The sequence below is a fragment of the Pezoporus wallicus genome, unplaced genomic scaffold, assembly GCF_028554395.1.
Source record: "Pezoporus wallicus isolate ANWC-B61680 ecotype Strahan unplaced genomic scaffold, APGP_CSIRO_Pwel_v1 contig_5485, whole genome shotgun sequence".
Taxonomy (NCBI): domain Eukaryota; kingdom Metazoa; phylum Chordata; class Aves; order Psittaciformes; family Psittacidae; genus Pezoporus; species Pezoporus wallicus.
The window spans coordinates 6,879,354-6,896,184 of NW_026641550.1; the positions used below are offsets into that span (position 1 = coordinate 6,879,354).

The 16,831-nt window shown below is 42.6% G+C and overlaps 1 protein-coding gene across 1 annotated transcript; it reads left to right on the forward strand.

Annotated features, from left to right (window-relative positions):
- The first annotated feature begins 7,718 nt into the window (after nucleotides 1-7,718).
- On the forward strand, nucleotides 7,719-12,774 carry GFOD1 (Gfo/Idh/MocA-like oxidoreductase domain containing 1). The gene is made up of 2 exons (XM_057424322.1): nucleotides 7,719-7,886; nucleotides 11,261-12,774. The coding sequence occupies exon 2, from the start codon at nucleotides 11,317-11,319 to the stop codon at nucleotides 12,178-12,180; it is 864 nt and encodes a 287-aa protein (XP_057280305.1). The 5' UTR covers nucleotides 7,719-7,886; nucleotides 11,261-11,316; the 3' UTR covers nucleotides 12,181-12,774.
- Nucleotides 12,775-16,831: the final 4,057 nt, after the last annotated feature.

The window sequence follows — 16,831 nt, forward strand, 5'->3', positions numbered from 1 at the left end:
GGAGGAAAAGGAATAGAAGTACTCCAGCTGAAAATATTGCAGAGAAATAAGGTTGGGAAAAATGTTTGGAGCACTGTCTGGGTTAAGTAGTGAAGCTGATGCTTCATGTAATCATCATGCAGAAAGGGTTATATTAGAAACTGCAGTGCATCTCACACAAACAGAGTATCACTGAATGTTTACTGGAGAAAAACAATCCTGAAATATGAAGTGCAGGTAGAGTACAGGGTTTGGTGCTCTGCACAGTGATGACATGTGAGATGCAGATAGGATCTGGCACTGCAACTCCTAGGGTTGGGTTTGTTGTTTTTTTTTTTTTTCAGTAAGACTTGGATTTCCTTTCAGTTTCCCCATCACTTGACTGATGAGATGTAATTTTTCAATGTTCATAAAGCTTCTTGAATCCTGTACAAATCTGCCAAAATAATGGCTGCATTAATTACCAGCATCAGTCTGATGTTTATCTTTTGTCAGTTTATTATTTAGTACTCCATTACAACTTGCTAGTTTTAATGGAGGTAGAAAGGATAGGCAAGGGAAACGTAAAGAAAATTAACTCTAATTATCAGCCATAAATTTATCTGACTCAGTAAGCATAAACAATTCTGCGATGGAAAGGCAAGCTGAAAGAAAATTGAACTGCCTGATTTCCTAATCCTCCCAAAGCCTTTACAACAGCTGGGCATTTACTTGTTGTCGGCTAACATGGAAAGAAACATATTTAAATATAGATAATAATGCCTCAGGAGAATAGTGATTGACTATGGGTTGTGATTGCCCTGTGATTTCATTACTGTGGAAAAGAAAGGTATTATACTGGACTGATGGCATGTGTTTTGTTCTGGAAGTTGAATAGAAGGAGTAAGAGTAATTGGAACAGAGATTTTCACCAAGTTTTTTATTTAGTCCTAAAGCAAATGAAATCCTATTGAAATGAGTGCTTGAATAAGGTCTAAGTAGAATGGCTTTCTTTTCTTAGTTTGAGTACCTAGTGAGAGACTTCTAATATTTTTTCTTTCACAGGGAAGTACTCATCAGGGATGTGACCCTACAGTTTTGATTGGGATGTGAAGATAAAAAAATGGAACAGAATTTGGGAAAGTCACATGGTTGTCCCATATACTTTTTCCCAAGCGCATAGGAGACCATGGAAAGCATCCAAGTAGGGCTCAGGGAATGTAAGTCTGAGCATGTTTCAGATGCCTGAAGCGATAATCTCAAGCTAGGACCCCTGAAGCATTTTCTTGTAGTGTGCAAGTAGCTGGTTTGTCAGGGTGTGTTTGCACCTCCTCTAGATTTCCCAGCAGTTTTAAAGGTTTTTAAATAGTTAATACCAAGAACTTAACAATACTGGAGACTGAAGTAAATTATTTGCATAAATGCCTACAGAGAAGAGATCAGAATTACATGCCAGGTGGGATATAAACTAATCATCAAACTCTAGCCCATGTTAGGAAAGGGCTAGAGAGTTTTGCTTTTTGCCTTGCAAAGTGTGCACAGAAATTAATGCAAGATTTGGTTGCTTTCTTTGTTCTCAAGCACATTGCCTGTGGTTTTAGTGACGCAGGTGTTTTATACTCCAAAATCAAAAGCCTCAGCTAGCCAAACTAACAGAACAAGCAATCAAAAATTCATATGGATGTATGAGAAAATTTACCTTCAAGTCAGCACGTTGTCAAAATCATATAGGGTACATATGATTTTTGCAGGAGATTCTATATATCATAGAATATCTCAAGTTGAAAGGGACCCATAAGGATCATCAACTCCAGCTCCCTGCTCCTTATAGGACTACCTAAAAATTTATGAAGCAACCCCGAGTTCAACATGAAGCACAAAAGAACTGTGCCTTGAATATGGCTACAGCAGCATTTATACCTGCAGTAATAGTAACATATGCAAGACATGGCCCCAGTCCGTAACCCTAATGACTGCCCCTGTGCAAATGAAAGTTAGTGGCAATATTAATACATAATGAAAATTGATATCATCATTACAGTCTTGTTCATCCTCATGAACCATCTTGGTTCTGCTTAGACCGCACATACTTAACCTGCAGGCATCATTATAATCTCTTGGAGTCAGCAGGGGTTATTTCCCAGCCTAGGCACCACAGCTCAGCAGTTATCTACAAAGAACCCAACATCTCTATTTCAAGACAAACCTGTTAACCTATTTTTCCATTTCCTCAAATGGTTTTACAGACTGCTAAACCAGCTGAAACCACGTCTGTAAGCTCACAGCTTGTGTTATCCCTCTTACTTGTTGAGCCTGCTTGCAGTTCCCACACTATTTGTGTGAGCTGCTTGTAAGTCATTAACTGGGTGACACCTAAACTGTTGATGGAGATACTGCTCATATATCACTACAGGGTGCCTGCAGGGTTTCTTTTCATCATGCAGGTAGTCATCTGAGTGGACTTTGGTTTAACCTATGGTTACAGGGCAGCCAAGGCAGAGGCAGTCACAAATACTTTTTTTCCGATGTTTTTAGGTTTCCGTTCTCAAAAGTAGTTACATGGAAAAGAGGTTATATAAGTAAGGATAAGCCAGCCTAAAAACTGGAATCATGGTGTGATGCACCAGGGGCACAATTAGGTGCATGAACTGAGGCCCTCGCTTTGGTGGTGGTGTGTACAATTTGGCACCTGCCTCTTTACTGTATGGAATTTCTCATCTAATATTTGTGAAGTGCATCTCACCCCGGTTGATGATAAAATATAACAGTGCATGTGTTCTTCTGCTTCATAATGTTTCTGATGCAGAGGAAGAGATGCAGGATTTGTAAAATCTGTATAAGCCATTGATTTGCTATGGCCAAATGAGCTGTTGCTTGTCAGCAGGACGGTGTATTACTCCCTGTGTGCATTTGCCGTCTGTTTCAGCTCCTTCAGTCACTGTTATTTTCCTTCACACTTGCAGCAGACTAGGAATACACACATGCCCCGATAATATGAATCGGTTCATGAGCTATGACTCATTATGCTATAGTAACATGGTTTTTTGCAACAGCTATACATATCTGTGATTAACAAAGATTGCCTTGGCCAATGTTGGAGCTGTGACTAATGCCAATCTTGTTAGGCATTCATCATCCAGATTTATCTCCTTGTCAAAAGTTTTGTTAAATAAGGGTTCCTCAAAGAAACATTGTCTTGCCATCAGTTTTCCCCTGGCAGATGTATTGATTGAAATAAATGTGTTTTTCATGCCACTTCAGGAAGTGAGTGACAGATCATGCACTGAATACGATAAATACAATCATTGTCCTTATTGTTACTGTAATTATCACTGTATCACAATGTCAACAGTAGCAGCATCTAATAGCAGCAGAGACACCTCTACGCATTAATAAAAACACCCTTGTCCTGTGAAAAGGTTTTCAAATCACCTGAGTAATTGTTTTTATGAGATAGCCCAGAAATAACTCCTAGAGCCTTTTATCATCAGGCTTCCCATTTCTCCTGCTAGAAATGTACTTATCCATATTTATTTAAACCATGTTCTGTGAGATTTAAAAGCTTTTATTCACTATGCAGTATGTGATTCACACATCTTCACACGTAATGCATCACAAAATAATAGCAGCCCCATAGAATAGCCTGTCCTGATATTACATTTCTTTAGCCTGATGTACATATAGCTTAACTCGAGTGCATATCACTGTTTTAGTGTGGATGCTTTTTCATTGTCCCTCTCTCCTGTCCAGTCTTTGGGTACTAATGTTCTCTGAAATCTCTTTTTCTCTCCTCCATTACTGTTTTTTTGGTCTGCAGAAAAGATGCTAGCAGGGCTCACATGAATACTGGACTGAAAGAGAGCCTTTTAGGATGGGCCTCTGAGGATTGGGGATGTTGCTGATGCTGAGTGGGGCTGGCTGTGGCAGGAGTTCCTGTGGGCCGTTTGCACCAGCCCCTTCCAGTATCCTCCTTTCCATCTTGTAGTGTTTTTCCTTTCCGTTCCCTCTCCTCTGCCCTTCTCCATTTCATCGGTCATCTTCCTGCTTTCCTCTGCTCACCCCCTGGTGCTGCCTGCTTGTCCGCAGTGACTCCGGAATACCCCTGTGGCTGCCTTTAGTTCCCCTAGGAGCCCCAAGAGGAAAGCAGGACTATCCAGGGCTTCACCTGGATCCTCCCTACACCCAGGTTGCTAGTCCCTTCTCATTGCTCTAGCACCCAGACTAGCTTCATAATGAGCACATTATCTTTCCAGGCCTTACAGCAGTTTCATGATGATACAGCCAAAACAAAAGCATCACTTTTTGTTGAGACTGTTTGGAAACTGTGCCTGGGGGCCAGGGCATTCCCTGCTTCTAAAATCCAGCGGCCAAGGTATCCTTATAGTCATCATCCCCAGCTGAGTGGGCAAAGGAGACTTTTGCAGTGTTGTAATTAAAGCATTATTGGTACTGCTCACCAAACAACATTGCGGTGATTGAAGAATAGATCAGAAAATCTTGTTATGGTGCCAGTGGCTTACCATGCATGTTGCAGGCTAAAGTGATTATACAATTGCTGCATCTCTGAGTAACTGAAGAACAACCCCAGCTGTCAAAGCTTAAAATAACTGAACAGTGGCTGTATGAGCTACTTCTGCCTTTGAGTTCTGTATTTGCATATAATTTCTGAGAGGCTCTCTCAGTGTTGTGTGTCTCTCCTTAGTACATACATGCTAGAAACATGGAATAGTCTTGATCTGGGTTGTTCCAGCTTCATACAAAGGGGACCATGACCATGAGGCTGTCGTGAAGACAGTGCTGAAACAGAAAAAAGTGTCACCCGCTTTCAGGCCTGTGAAGCCTCCTCTGTAGTCAAGGGTTCAGTGCAGTTACAGATCAGGTCTCATACTTTCTTCTGGTTCTTAGGGAATCATTAATTTGTTCTGAGTGTTTAAGTATTGTAATGAGTCAGTAAGGTAACTGAGAAGATGTTTCTGAGGTCCTGCCTAAATTACAGCCTCCACCAGAATTCATTTTAATTTTTATGCAAGATAGAAACAGACATTTTCTGAATATCCAGTGGCGTTGCAGTAGTACCATCAGCTAACACAATTAGTATCACAAAGGGACCTCTGCCTAGTATGGGAGCGTGCAAAATACACAGTTCTGGTGATACTCAGCTTGTATCAAACATCAACTTAGCTGTGGGGAGCCACATGATGGCTCCCGGCACCTCGCATAGTTTCTGAGATGGATTCTGTGCAAAACCACAGAGTTGACAATTTGTGTGCATACGTGCAGAGACCAAATTGCTGTATATTTAAATGAGAGGCAGCGACTTCTGATTTAAGCCCTTTGTTTTGGCTGTGGCTTTTGACATTTCTAAGGAAAAGTCTTTTGTCTGTATGGCCAAAACAGCTGTTTCATAGCGAAGTACAGCCTTTTAATGAAACTTGCTACTTCTGGTTTGTTGATTTGACCACTTTTATAAAAGAAGTTGTATTTATTATTTATAAAAGTAACTGAATATCTCAGTTTTTCAGTATTACAATGCTGGGAAAATGTTAATGAGATACTCTTCATATCTTATCAACACTGTTTTGTATTTACAAACCATGTCGAACTGCATTAGGGTGGAAACTGTGATCTGATTGCAAGTAATCATACAGCACATATCGTTGCACAGTCTTACAAGCCGTGAACAGAACTGAGCGCCAAAGGTGATTTCCCTTCTGATTCTGCATAGGATCCAAAGGCAACAACAGCAGCTTCAATGGTCAACATCTGAGGAGAAAAATTTGCCTATATTTATTTATTATAACCATAGTAGGGATAATGTAAATTGCTGTCATTTGGAATGTAATTTTGTATTAGCTTATTCTTTCAAAATAAAAATGTGTTTGAAGAAGATACTAAAATCTGATGGAAATTTTTGAGCTCATCCATTTGAAATACTCTGGTGAACATGGTCTTCCACTACTCCTGTATTTGCTGCAGCTCTCAGACTGTTCCTTGGATGTTGCCAGTTCCTCTTTAGCTTTAGAAATGTAATTTTCTGCTGCCTAATTTAGGTTAGTCCATCAAAACCTCATTTTCCACTTTCTCTTGCCTCCGTCCTGACCAAGAGCAGTAGGTAGTGACTGCTAACTAATGAATCTTTCTGGTGCCAGTGAAGATTTTGATTATATGCCCAGACTCCAAATAGAGCCTTTTTGATTTTCTTGTGAATAGGAGGAGGAGAAAATATTGGGCCTCATGTGAGCTGAACAGAGGGCTGGTCTTACCTCAGTTCAGCAACAGACACTTCTTTTAATTAGTTGGAGGGTTTTATGTGAAAATGTTTCTGTCCTTACTTGAAACAATCAGAACAGGTGGGAAAAAAAAACTGATATTGCAGGTTTTGGAGTTGAAGCCTGTGCTGGTTACAGCGGTGCTGCCCTCCCTGCACTGTGGGCCCAGGAGTTCTGCTTGGTTTTAGGCTGTGTAGCACAGGGGTGGTACAGGGACAAAGAAACTTGGGCTGCTGGTAGCCAAAGAGCTAGAACCGCCTGTAAAATGAAGAGCTGCAAATGCCAGGCATTTCAAACTCGGGAGCTCCTTACTCTTCCCCTGCATTTACATGGAAATACTGCATGTGCTACCACCCAGGACTGTATCCACTCACCAGTCACTTCTGCGCTGTCTGGCTTTCAGAATTATCTCCGCATCACACGGGCTTCCTTTTTCTGAGGTTTGCAAATATATCACATGACTTCCTGACAGAAATAATTCCTGTGAGGTGTGTGACAAGCCAATAGGTCCTGGCTACAATTTGACTTTCCAGCATAAGGTGCTAGAGAAACCTTCACCCAAATGAATGGTAGCACCAGTGTGACAGCATAGACAGTTCCATTTTCTGTTTGTATTTGCCCAGCTGCTTCTAGAGAGTTGGTTAGACATCTGCTTCTTCCAAGGGGTGTTCTTAAATAACCTTCTTAAAATAAAGATAGATTAGTATCTAAATAGTTAAGGTTTGGCTTGGGTGACACATGCACGCTGGGAGATAAATAGTCAAGATGGGCTACACAGCCTTTAACCTTCCTTGCGAGGCACTGAGAAGTGAGAAGACACTAATGTTAGTAGTGGTTTTGTGATGTGGACCTACTCTGGAAACCTTGATTCATTATAAAGAAGAAAAAAGCAGTCATCAGATGTTGCCATCTTTCAGTCTTTATCACACAAACCGAGAAGTTAAATTCTCTTGTGTCATTTTGCTCAGACTCATGTCCTTTCACATTTTTAAGGACTGCTAAAGCAAGTTATATATAAGTCATTGGTCTAGGGATCTGGTCTATCTCATGGATGGGCATCCTCCAGCTCTACCATTATTTGCTTTTTCCTGGTTTTTGTCCTTTCCTGGCAGGAGAAGATAAATGGGTTCAGGGGAGCAGACCTAACTGGTCTAAAATGGCTTCCAACTCATGGCACCATGCCTGTTGGCAAGGGCAGCTCACTGGCCCCGTGGCACAGTGCCTGTTAATGCAGGTTCTTTGCAATTCTGGCCGCCTGTGACTGGAGCAGTGGGTCATGAAGTGCATCTCAGACTGAAGTCCTGCATGACAGCTGTGGGTGGACTTCAGAGAGTCAGCTTCAGCAGCTTTGCTAGAAGGTGCATTGCCCAATTTCAGCTTTGGACTCAGTCTGGCTGGGAGTGAGCCCTCCTGTGTTGCATGCTAGTCCGAGAAATCCCACATCACATTACTTACCACCTGGTTGGCAACGCTTTGTCTCTCGGAAGCACAGCCAAGCAAAGAGACTGGTGTGAAGGTTGTGCATAGGCCTCAAATAGAATGCCTTGTATTTATTTTTCTTGTTCATTTTACCTAAGAACCGAAGAGATCAATGATCAGAAGTTGCCTGGTTGGGAGCTGTAGCATTGTAGACCAGATTTCGTGATGCTTGTGGAAGGGGTGTGTATTCTTTCATATGATGAGATATATTCAACTCTTACTTATCACCATGGACGAATGCATTTCACTTTCTTGCTAAGAGAAGCTGACTGCTTTTATGTAATTAGCAAAGTTTCTGCTGTCTGCTGTGATGTGTTTTGCAAAGATGTGTGAAATGGCAAAACACACTGGTAGAATGACAAGTGGTAATAATTTATTCTTTCTTAGGGAGTCTTGTACAAAAGTGGACAGGATTAAACCCTGATCAGGAGAAGGGGGTCAGTTCCCAGAGAATACCCCTGCAGCACCTGCAGTCAGAGTATACCTTTTAATGACCGCCGTTGTTGGGAAGGGAGGTTTTCCCTGCACACTGCCCTGTGCTCTGCTGTCGCTGCTTATAGAAGATGGCTCAAAGGGAAGGTGTTTTTTTTCCTTCTCATTTGAGAAGGGAGCAGAGGAAAGAGAGCAGAAAACAGCGGTGTTTTGATGTGCCTATTTCTTATTCTAGCTGCATAAACACACCAGCGTATTTCTGTAAATTAAATTAAGCAAACCTTTCATGTTCTCTCCCTGCTTCAAGAAAGCTAATGTGGCTGCTTGCAGATTTGCAGCTACAGAGAAGACAAAGATCTCTAGTGTGCACAGACTCAAGTGCTAAGCAGTGTCATGCTGAAAGAACCTGCACGAGCTTTAATAGAATATAAAAGCTTTCTGGGCACCAAGCAAAAATCTGTTTAAATCCCTGACAGGGATGAGAGCACAGCATGTATTATCAGCATACACAGAGACAGGAAGGCTCTCGGAACAGTTGCATTTTGGATTTACTGTAATTAAAAGCTTTCAATCTTTCCAAAAAGGTTGAAATGGTGGAAGGAGTAAGTATATGACTTCACCTTTTCACTGTCTCCATACAAATATTTAGGGCTCTTCCCTTTTCTCTGCATGAGTGCCTTACTTATACTGATTCTAATGGCAATATTTCTTGAATGTAAGGGATTCTTGAATGTAAGGGATGCCCATAGGCTTCTCTTTTATATTTATAATCATAATTTGGTACTCAGATTGTGACAGTCCCAAGTGCTTCCTGCCCCACACAGTGAAGGACTGACCCCCACTGTGCACAGCATTGAGCGCAGAGAAAAGATTGTCCCCAGGCTGCAATTTCTCATTGAAAGCAGATCTTTTTTCTCGCAAGCACATGCGTAGAGCTGTGTATCTTGAGAGATTAGTGTCTGCAGAGACCCCAGATAAAATGTGGCAGGCGTCCGTGGCGCAGAATGATGCAAGCTGAACTGGAGCAGAAAGTGATGCTTGGTGGATCTGTGGTGAACAGGTCAGATGATGGCGTAATACGCGTGTTATCCTCTAGGAGGAAAATGACTATTTCAGGAAGGTTTGGCTGTAGGCAAGTTTTGTATAAGATTGCCCTTATTTTGAGAACTGATTTGCCAGGCTAAAATCTCTCTGCAAAGAGTCTGTGTAACTCAAGGACTATTAAATTAGTGATCTGTATCAACTGACATAGCTGTAGCTACCAGTTAGAGAAATATAGGGCAGGTGGATGAATGCTTTCTTCAGTATCAAACAACAGCAGGAAAAAATTATTCAGGAGCAGGAAAAGAAGTGCTATAAGGTTGAAAATGTCAACTCAGTCACCAGTAGCAGTGTGTGAAGATGAGAGAGGAAACTGAGAAGGGAAGACCATGGCCACTGAATAGAGGATTCCTGCCTAGTACAAGAGGAAGATGAGTATGTGTCCTGGGTTCAGCAGTAGCAGTCATGTTTCTCCTTTGTGGTAGCTGGTGCAGTGCAAGGAGAAACATGACTGCTACTGCTGAACCCAGGACATTATGCCTCTAATTATCTCACTAAGTGTAAGGTAAATAGGAGCAACTTGAAGGAAGATTTTTCCCTTCTTGGGTGTTAACTAGGTGTGACTGCCACTTCAGTGCTGACAGCCCTCCCTCCAGTTTCAGATACTCGAATAGCAGCAGACAAAGACTAGGAATAGGCAGTGTGGATAAGCTGGTTACTGAATGTTTGGACTGTGACCCCCTTCTTCTTCCAGTCAGGCTGTTAAATATTCATGTAAGTGGGCTCAGACAGATCTGTGCCATCTGTCTGTATTTATATGACTTCATCCAGACAGCTCCAAAACATGTAAAATTTTACCCTCATAACAGCTCTTTAAAGAAAAAGGGATTTCTCACCTATCTGAAGGGAAAAGGAATCAAAACACAGAGCAATTTAACAAGTAACTAGATTTATTCATCTAGGCTCCAGCAGGCAGGATTCAAATTCAGCTCTTTTAAGTGCCAGGCCCAGCAGCCAGCCCTGAGGCTCTCAAGTCAGAGATTTTATTTATGCTATAAGGATTTTTATAGCTCATCTAATGTTGCCCATTAAGCATATATGCAACTAAAAAGGAAACTGGAGACTCTGCCACTATATGTGCATATGGGTACAGAATGAAAGTATTTGATGAGGAGAAATCAATAGTAAAACCCTTATTCAGGCATCTCAGCCTGCACTGCATTGAGTTGCACACCTTGATGGCCAGATAAAACAGGAGCATTGTGCCAGCTTCAGTAAACAGTGTGCCCATATGGGCAATTCTGTGAGGGAACAGATTGTCATAGCTACGTTTGACCTGGTTTAGAGCAATCATGGATCTCCCTTGGCACCATGGATATGCTGTTGACATTTCAGCAGAGCTGCTTCAAAAAATGAAAGAGAGTGCCACTGTCAGAATAGCATGGACTTTTATAAAAATGAGAAGCAATTTCTACATTTAAATCAAACAACAAGCCCAGTGCTTTTCACTCTCTCCAGTCAGAGCCACTTAAAGAGTCTTGAGCGGGAAAGATCCACTGAATGGGACAAGTCCACTGAGAAGACAAGCCCAGATTTCAGTATCTGCTATGTTAAGTTACTGTATACATGGGGTTGTGTTACTCATGCTTCAGATAATTCAGTCTGAAGCTCAGATTCAGTTCTCAGAAGCCCATGCACAGGCAGGTTATCACAGAAGAGGTGTCTGTGAGCTGGCTGAGTGGGGGTGGATGGTTCTGTACCTGCTTCTAGCAGATGGCAAATGGGGGGTAGCGGCCCACCTCACCTTAGCTTAATTTCTTAGCTGTCCAGGCCCTCAACTTTGTGCCATTTTTAGACAGGAGTGCATTTTGAAAATAAAAAGGGGTAGTGTGGTGAAGAAACTTCTGTGTGCATTTTGGAAACACACCAGAGGGGTTTGTTGTGCTGTTAACACCATATTGAAATGTTTGCTTCTTTCAAGGATCTTTCTCCTTAGCTTAGTGTTGGAGAATAGCCTTGGGCTTTCAGCTTACTCAACCATGTATTTTTGTTGATTTATTTTTTTTTTAACTGTTTTTCAGGCATTGGAAAAAATGTCATCTGTGACCGAACGGCAACTCCCCTGGATGCCTTTAGGATGATGACCGCGGCTCATTATTACCCAAAGCTCATGAGCATCATGGGGAATGTGTTGCGCTTCCTGCCTGCATTCGTGAAGATGAAGCAGCTAATTCAGGAGGGTTACGTAGGGGAGCTGCTGGTGTGCGAGGTGCAGGTTCACAGCGGGAGCCTGCTAGGCAAGAAGTACAACTGGAGCTGTGATGACCTGATGGGAGGTGGAGGCTTGCACTCTGTTGGCACCTATATCATTGACCTCCTGACCTTCCTCACCAGCCAGAAGGCTGTGAAAGTGCACGGGTTGCTCAAGACCTTTGTGAAGCAGACAGACCACATCAAGGGGATACGGCAGATCACCAGCGATGACTTCTGTACGTTTCAGATGGTGTTGGAAGGCGGTGTGTGCTGCACTGTGACGCTCAACTTCAATGTCCCAGGGGAGTTCAAACAAGACATTATTGTGGTGGGTTCAGCAGGGCGGCTGATTGTAATAGGCACTGATCTCTATGGACAGAGCAACAGCTCTCCTCAGCGGGAGCTTCTTCTCAAGGACTCCACACCAGTCAGCAACTCCTTACTTCCGGAGAAGGCCTTCAGTGACATCCCATCCCCCTACCTCCGGGGCACCATTAAGATGGTTCAAGCTGTCAGGCAGGCATTTGAGGATCAGGATGACAGGAGGACCTGGGACGGGAGGCCCCTTACGATGGCTGCCACTTTTGACGACTGTCTATATGCCCTGTGTGTTGTGGACACCATTAAAAAGTCCAACCAGTTGGGGGAGTGGCAGAATATTTCAATCATGACCGAGGAGCCGGAACTGAGCCCGGCATATTTAATCAGCGAAGCCATGCGGAAGAGCAGGATGTCTCTGTACTGCTAGCTCCTCTGTGCTCCTAGGAAAGAATAGGAACCAGACAGCTCTTGAAGGAAATGGTAATTCAGCCCCTGTGAAGGGTTTGGGCATCTTAGAAATAGCTGAGGATACAGGAGAAGGAAATATGGTGTGTGGATCAACTCAATCTGTTGGTGGCTAAATGCCAAAGTGATAAGGTCCTCTGAAGTGCCCAAAAACAGATAGGAGACTGAAGAGCTGACATAACTGTTTTGATAACAGTATTAGCTGGCTGATGGGAAAGAGATATCATGGACTCACCTCCTGCTTGCAGGTGCTCTAGATTATTCAATTGTGTTTACTGTGAAAGGTTGGGAAGATCCTGTTAGATTTTCCTTACCTACCAGAGGGCTGTGAAGGTACTGTCATGTCGTTAAATTTTCTGTAGTGTCTGACATGAATGGTTCCTACCATGACAGCTGACACCACCATGTTGTAGTACTACACCTCTAACCAACACAGAATAATAGGACTTGGTGTGAAAGTGTCATGTGATATGGAAAATCTTGGCAGCTCACTTTTCATACAGCTTGTTAGGAGCTTCTCTGTGTTGGTTTAACTAGTTGGGTTTTGTTTTGTTTTGTTTTTGGTTTTTGGGGGGGTTTTGTTTGGTTGTGTTTTTTTTTTTTTTTAAGCACGATTAAGTAGGAAAACATGTGGCTTTTAAAACAAAGCAGTCCTCAACCACAGTGCGTGCCCTGCTATTGGAAGAGGGTCTTCTGCGAGCTCCAAGTAAGCTTCAATGTTAACTGCGCAGATTTGTTGATCAAAATGGGTTGTGCAAAACTTTCATGGACGGCAAGTGGCATGATGTAGTAGTGATACTGGGTTTTATTATACAGCTGAACTCAGGCTAGTCTTACAGAGGTTTACACATCGTTTCCTGTGTCTGGAACTGGCTTTTGAGTGAATTCATTGCTCATTTTGGTAGTAGGTGGAAAACAGCAGAAATACAACCCGAAACTACGATGCTCAGACAAGCAGTGTTCTTTTAAACCTTTGTGAACTCACACTTCAGAGATGCACATTGACAATTAATTTGATATAGCTCAACCCAGAAGCTTTCACCTCCAAGTGCTGAGTGTGAGTGAAAAACGAAAGGGATGACAAAATTTCCTGTCAATTTCCAGTGGAAAAAATTAAATAAGACCCTCACCTCTTCACCTCCTTAAAGGCACCAGCTACTGGTACTGTAGTAATTGTTCCCTGTCATCAGGGCAGGGTGCATACTCTTTTAGTATGCTTGTCCTGTTCTTGTTAATATTTTAGATTGCAGTCTTGAAATAATACATTCTTTTGAGAATATATTCTTGAAAGAATGTAATGAAAGGCACATGAGTTATCCCATTGAACAGGGATGCTGATATTCTGCCTAAAGCTGCTGCAGTGCATATATGTTTACAGTGCTAGGTCGTCAGAAAAAAAAAAGTAGAACACAAGCATACAGCACTAAATTATATTAAACTTGAGGAAAAAACCCTTTTCAGGGTTTTCTGTTAATTTTGACTAGGGGAAAGAAGAGAACATTTGGATGAGCAGTAAATTAGAGGAGAAGATATGATGCTATTTTTCCAGGCCATCACAGTAGTGTTGCCATTTTAGGTTAGAAAGAGAACGGTCAGAATAATTTATATTTTTTTATTTAAAGCACTCACAGTTCTGCTATTTTTAGGAGCACTAAGTTCTTCTCTAGGGCTTATCCTACAGATGACTCTCTCTGACTGCTGTATGCTTCTGCCTGTCCTATGCCTAGTTTTAGAGCTTCGTGGTTTTGAACATGAAGGTGTCAATAGTGTGGTTCATCTCATCTGATTTGAGCCAGCTGAAAGTCAAGTGTCTTGTCCTGATCAGCTGTACAAGGACACAGTAGTCAATACAGAACGAGCTCTCCAAAGGCTGACTCAGTTCATCCTCAGATGAATATAGAAGGAGATGCCTACTGGAAAGTCTTGTTTGTTCTTCTTTGCAGAGAGTCCTGGCTTCTAAATTTTCAGATGGCTAAAGCTAGGGAACTTGACTCCCACCCCAAAATTATTAATGTGTGGTTAATTTCTGAAGAACATATGTGCAACCCTTCCTGAAATATTCCCCAAAGTGTAATAGTGTGACTGATGAAGGAATAATGTAATACTGCAAAGCCACACCCTAATGGAGAATCGTTTCTGTCCATGTTGTTCTGCCACTTCTAGCAACTGTCTCTGAGGTTGACTGCTTCTGTTAAGACCTCAGGCAAGCTTTCATCATTCCTTCTTGGAAGCAGCCCATGACAAGTTTGGATGTTTTTCCTAAAATTTGATTTCTCTGAGAATTCCTGAGGTAGTATTTGTGCCAACAGGAACTTCCCATTGTAATTGTTGTGGTATACCAAGCTATCCAGTTCCTGCCCTGAAAAGAACACAGAGAAATACAGAAGAGAGAATTTGAGCAAGAAATCATACCTCTTTCTCTCTCCTGAAAAAAGGAATTAGCTCCAAGAGGATCAAGGGAGCTTGCATAGTAAGGCAAAAGCCTCTTATTGAAAACAGTGGCTATCTCAACTCATGAATGCGAGCCCGATGGATAATTAACCATGTCCTGTTAAACATCGTCCAAATCTGGAACTAAACATGGACCAAAATGTATGTGAGTCTTGCTTCTTAGTGGTTTGGCAGGTATGCTGGAATTGCCATTCAAGTCTCTGCACCTAGTTATAGTTCACAGATGTTGGCAGTTTTTCCTATCTGTATGTTCTTATTTTATCTTTCTGTTGTTTTGTGATGACAGCTGGAAGAAGCCCTGCAGTGAACAGCTCCAGGTGAGACACAGTGTGTAAGGGATAGTACTACTGAGCTCAACCTTTCTGTCCTGGATCCAAAGGCTTAGCTGACAGGCATCATCTATCCATTGTGCAGACTTACTGATGCAGACAGTGCTGCTCAGCAGAAAGAAAATCTAATGCGTTAGTTCCATAGCCATCTGATGCTTGGATTAGTACTAGCTTGTAAATGGGTTGCATCCTGTACAGCTCATTGTGCGATCAGAGTGCTGGCCCCAGAGGGGCAGGCAGAATGACCAGGGCAGGGTGGGACCTCCTCTTCTGACAGCAACAGCGATCTTATGCTAGAATTAGGTGAAGGTGTTATCTAACTGGGATGGCAGCAGTAACTGCATACATCCAGGATTGTATGTCAGTTTTTCCATTCTCTAGGAGGTGAAGGTGCTGTAGTGTCAAGGGTAAAGATACTCATCTTCCACCTGGTTTAGAGGTGGAAGGAACTGGTTCATTTATAGAATCTGTATTACTATTCTGATAAATTGTTACTTTACAGTCTGGGATCTTTCTTGGCAGCATCAAGCCCTCTGCTCTTCTGGTACAGTTTAAAGTACATTGAATTGCCCTAAGTAGCCTCTGGAGTTCACTGTGTTTAGGAATATTGGGCAGCAGAAACGTACTTGACTGAAGTCAGAAGTGGTACCTCACCAGGAAACATGTATTTGGAATTGCACTTTTAATGCTGTTCTTTAATGCTGTGCCACAAGTTTTGAGATGAATGCTGCTAGAATTGGTGCAGGCCTAATAGCCAAACCGTGGCTACTGGTGGAATTTACAGTAGCCCACATTGAGCTTGTTCATACACTAGGCAAGAAGTGGTCATTCCTCTTACCCAGGGCTGCTGTTGGAGAGTCTCTTTCGCTTCCTATCAACCTGTGCACATAGGACACTGAACCTTGTGGTCTGTTGCCAAAGACAAGAAGAGCCAAAGGGTGAGCCCATGTGAAATCTTCTGTTGCTCTGTAGGGGTCTGCTCCAATGGTCAGCTGAAAAACGATGTATTTTCCATGGCAATTGCACTGGGGTCTACAGCAAGGGTAGGGCAAGACTATGCTGTGCAACAGCAGGGCACAGGTGACTCCTTCCATGGGTCTAAAGGGAGAGTGCTGACTGCAGGGAGTGACAAGAAGGTTGGTCTGCAGTCTGGTACCTATACGCTTGTGCCAACAGGGAGAATGATACGCTGGTCATGTGCAGAGGGTGAGGGCTGAACCTCCTGAGGGTGACAGCAGCAGCCTTGCTCCATCTCTGTGTTTGGGAGCCTGAGAAGGGACCCTGCCTTCGGGGAAGCAGTATCTGTTCTGTTCTCCTGCTAGATCCATGCATGTCCTCAGTGCTGAGCTCAGTCCTATGTAGAGGAATAAGAACTCTGCAAGAGCTTGGGGTTTCCTGTATCTAATATTGCGCATGTGTAAAATTAGTAGTACTTTAGCTGTGTAGTTAGAAAATGCCAAGTAGAGATGATACGCCCTTACCCATGCAGCCAGTATGGCAGAGAATCAGGGCATGCATAGGTGAGTTTAGGCTCAGGATGGGCTGCTGTGGAGTTCATCTTTTGCTTTGGCTGAAAGCATGAGAAATTCCTGCCCAGCCAGTATAGGGCAATCACAGGCACTCTCCACTTTGTGCTTAGTGTTTCCTTCTTTACAATAGCTTTCAAATCGGTGTGCAAGGGAACAGCCGTCCTGGAAGTTCAGCCATTCAAAAAAAAGGGAAGTTTTTCTGCTGCGTGTGGTCACAGCACAAGGACAATTCAATTTCTCTGTTACCTTGTTTATTTCTGTGTCCATACAAATGTGGAAAAGACCCAGACAATTTAAAATGACT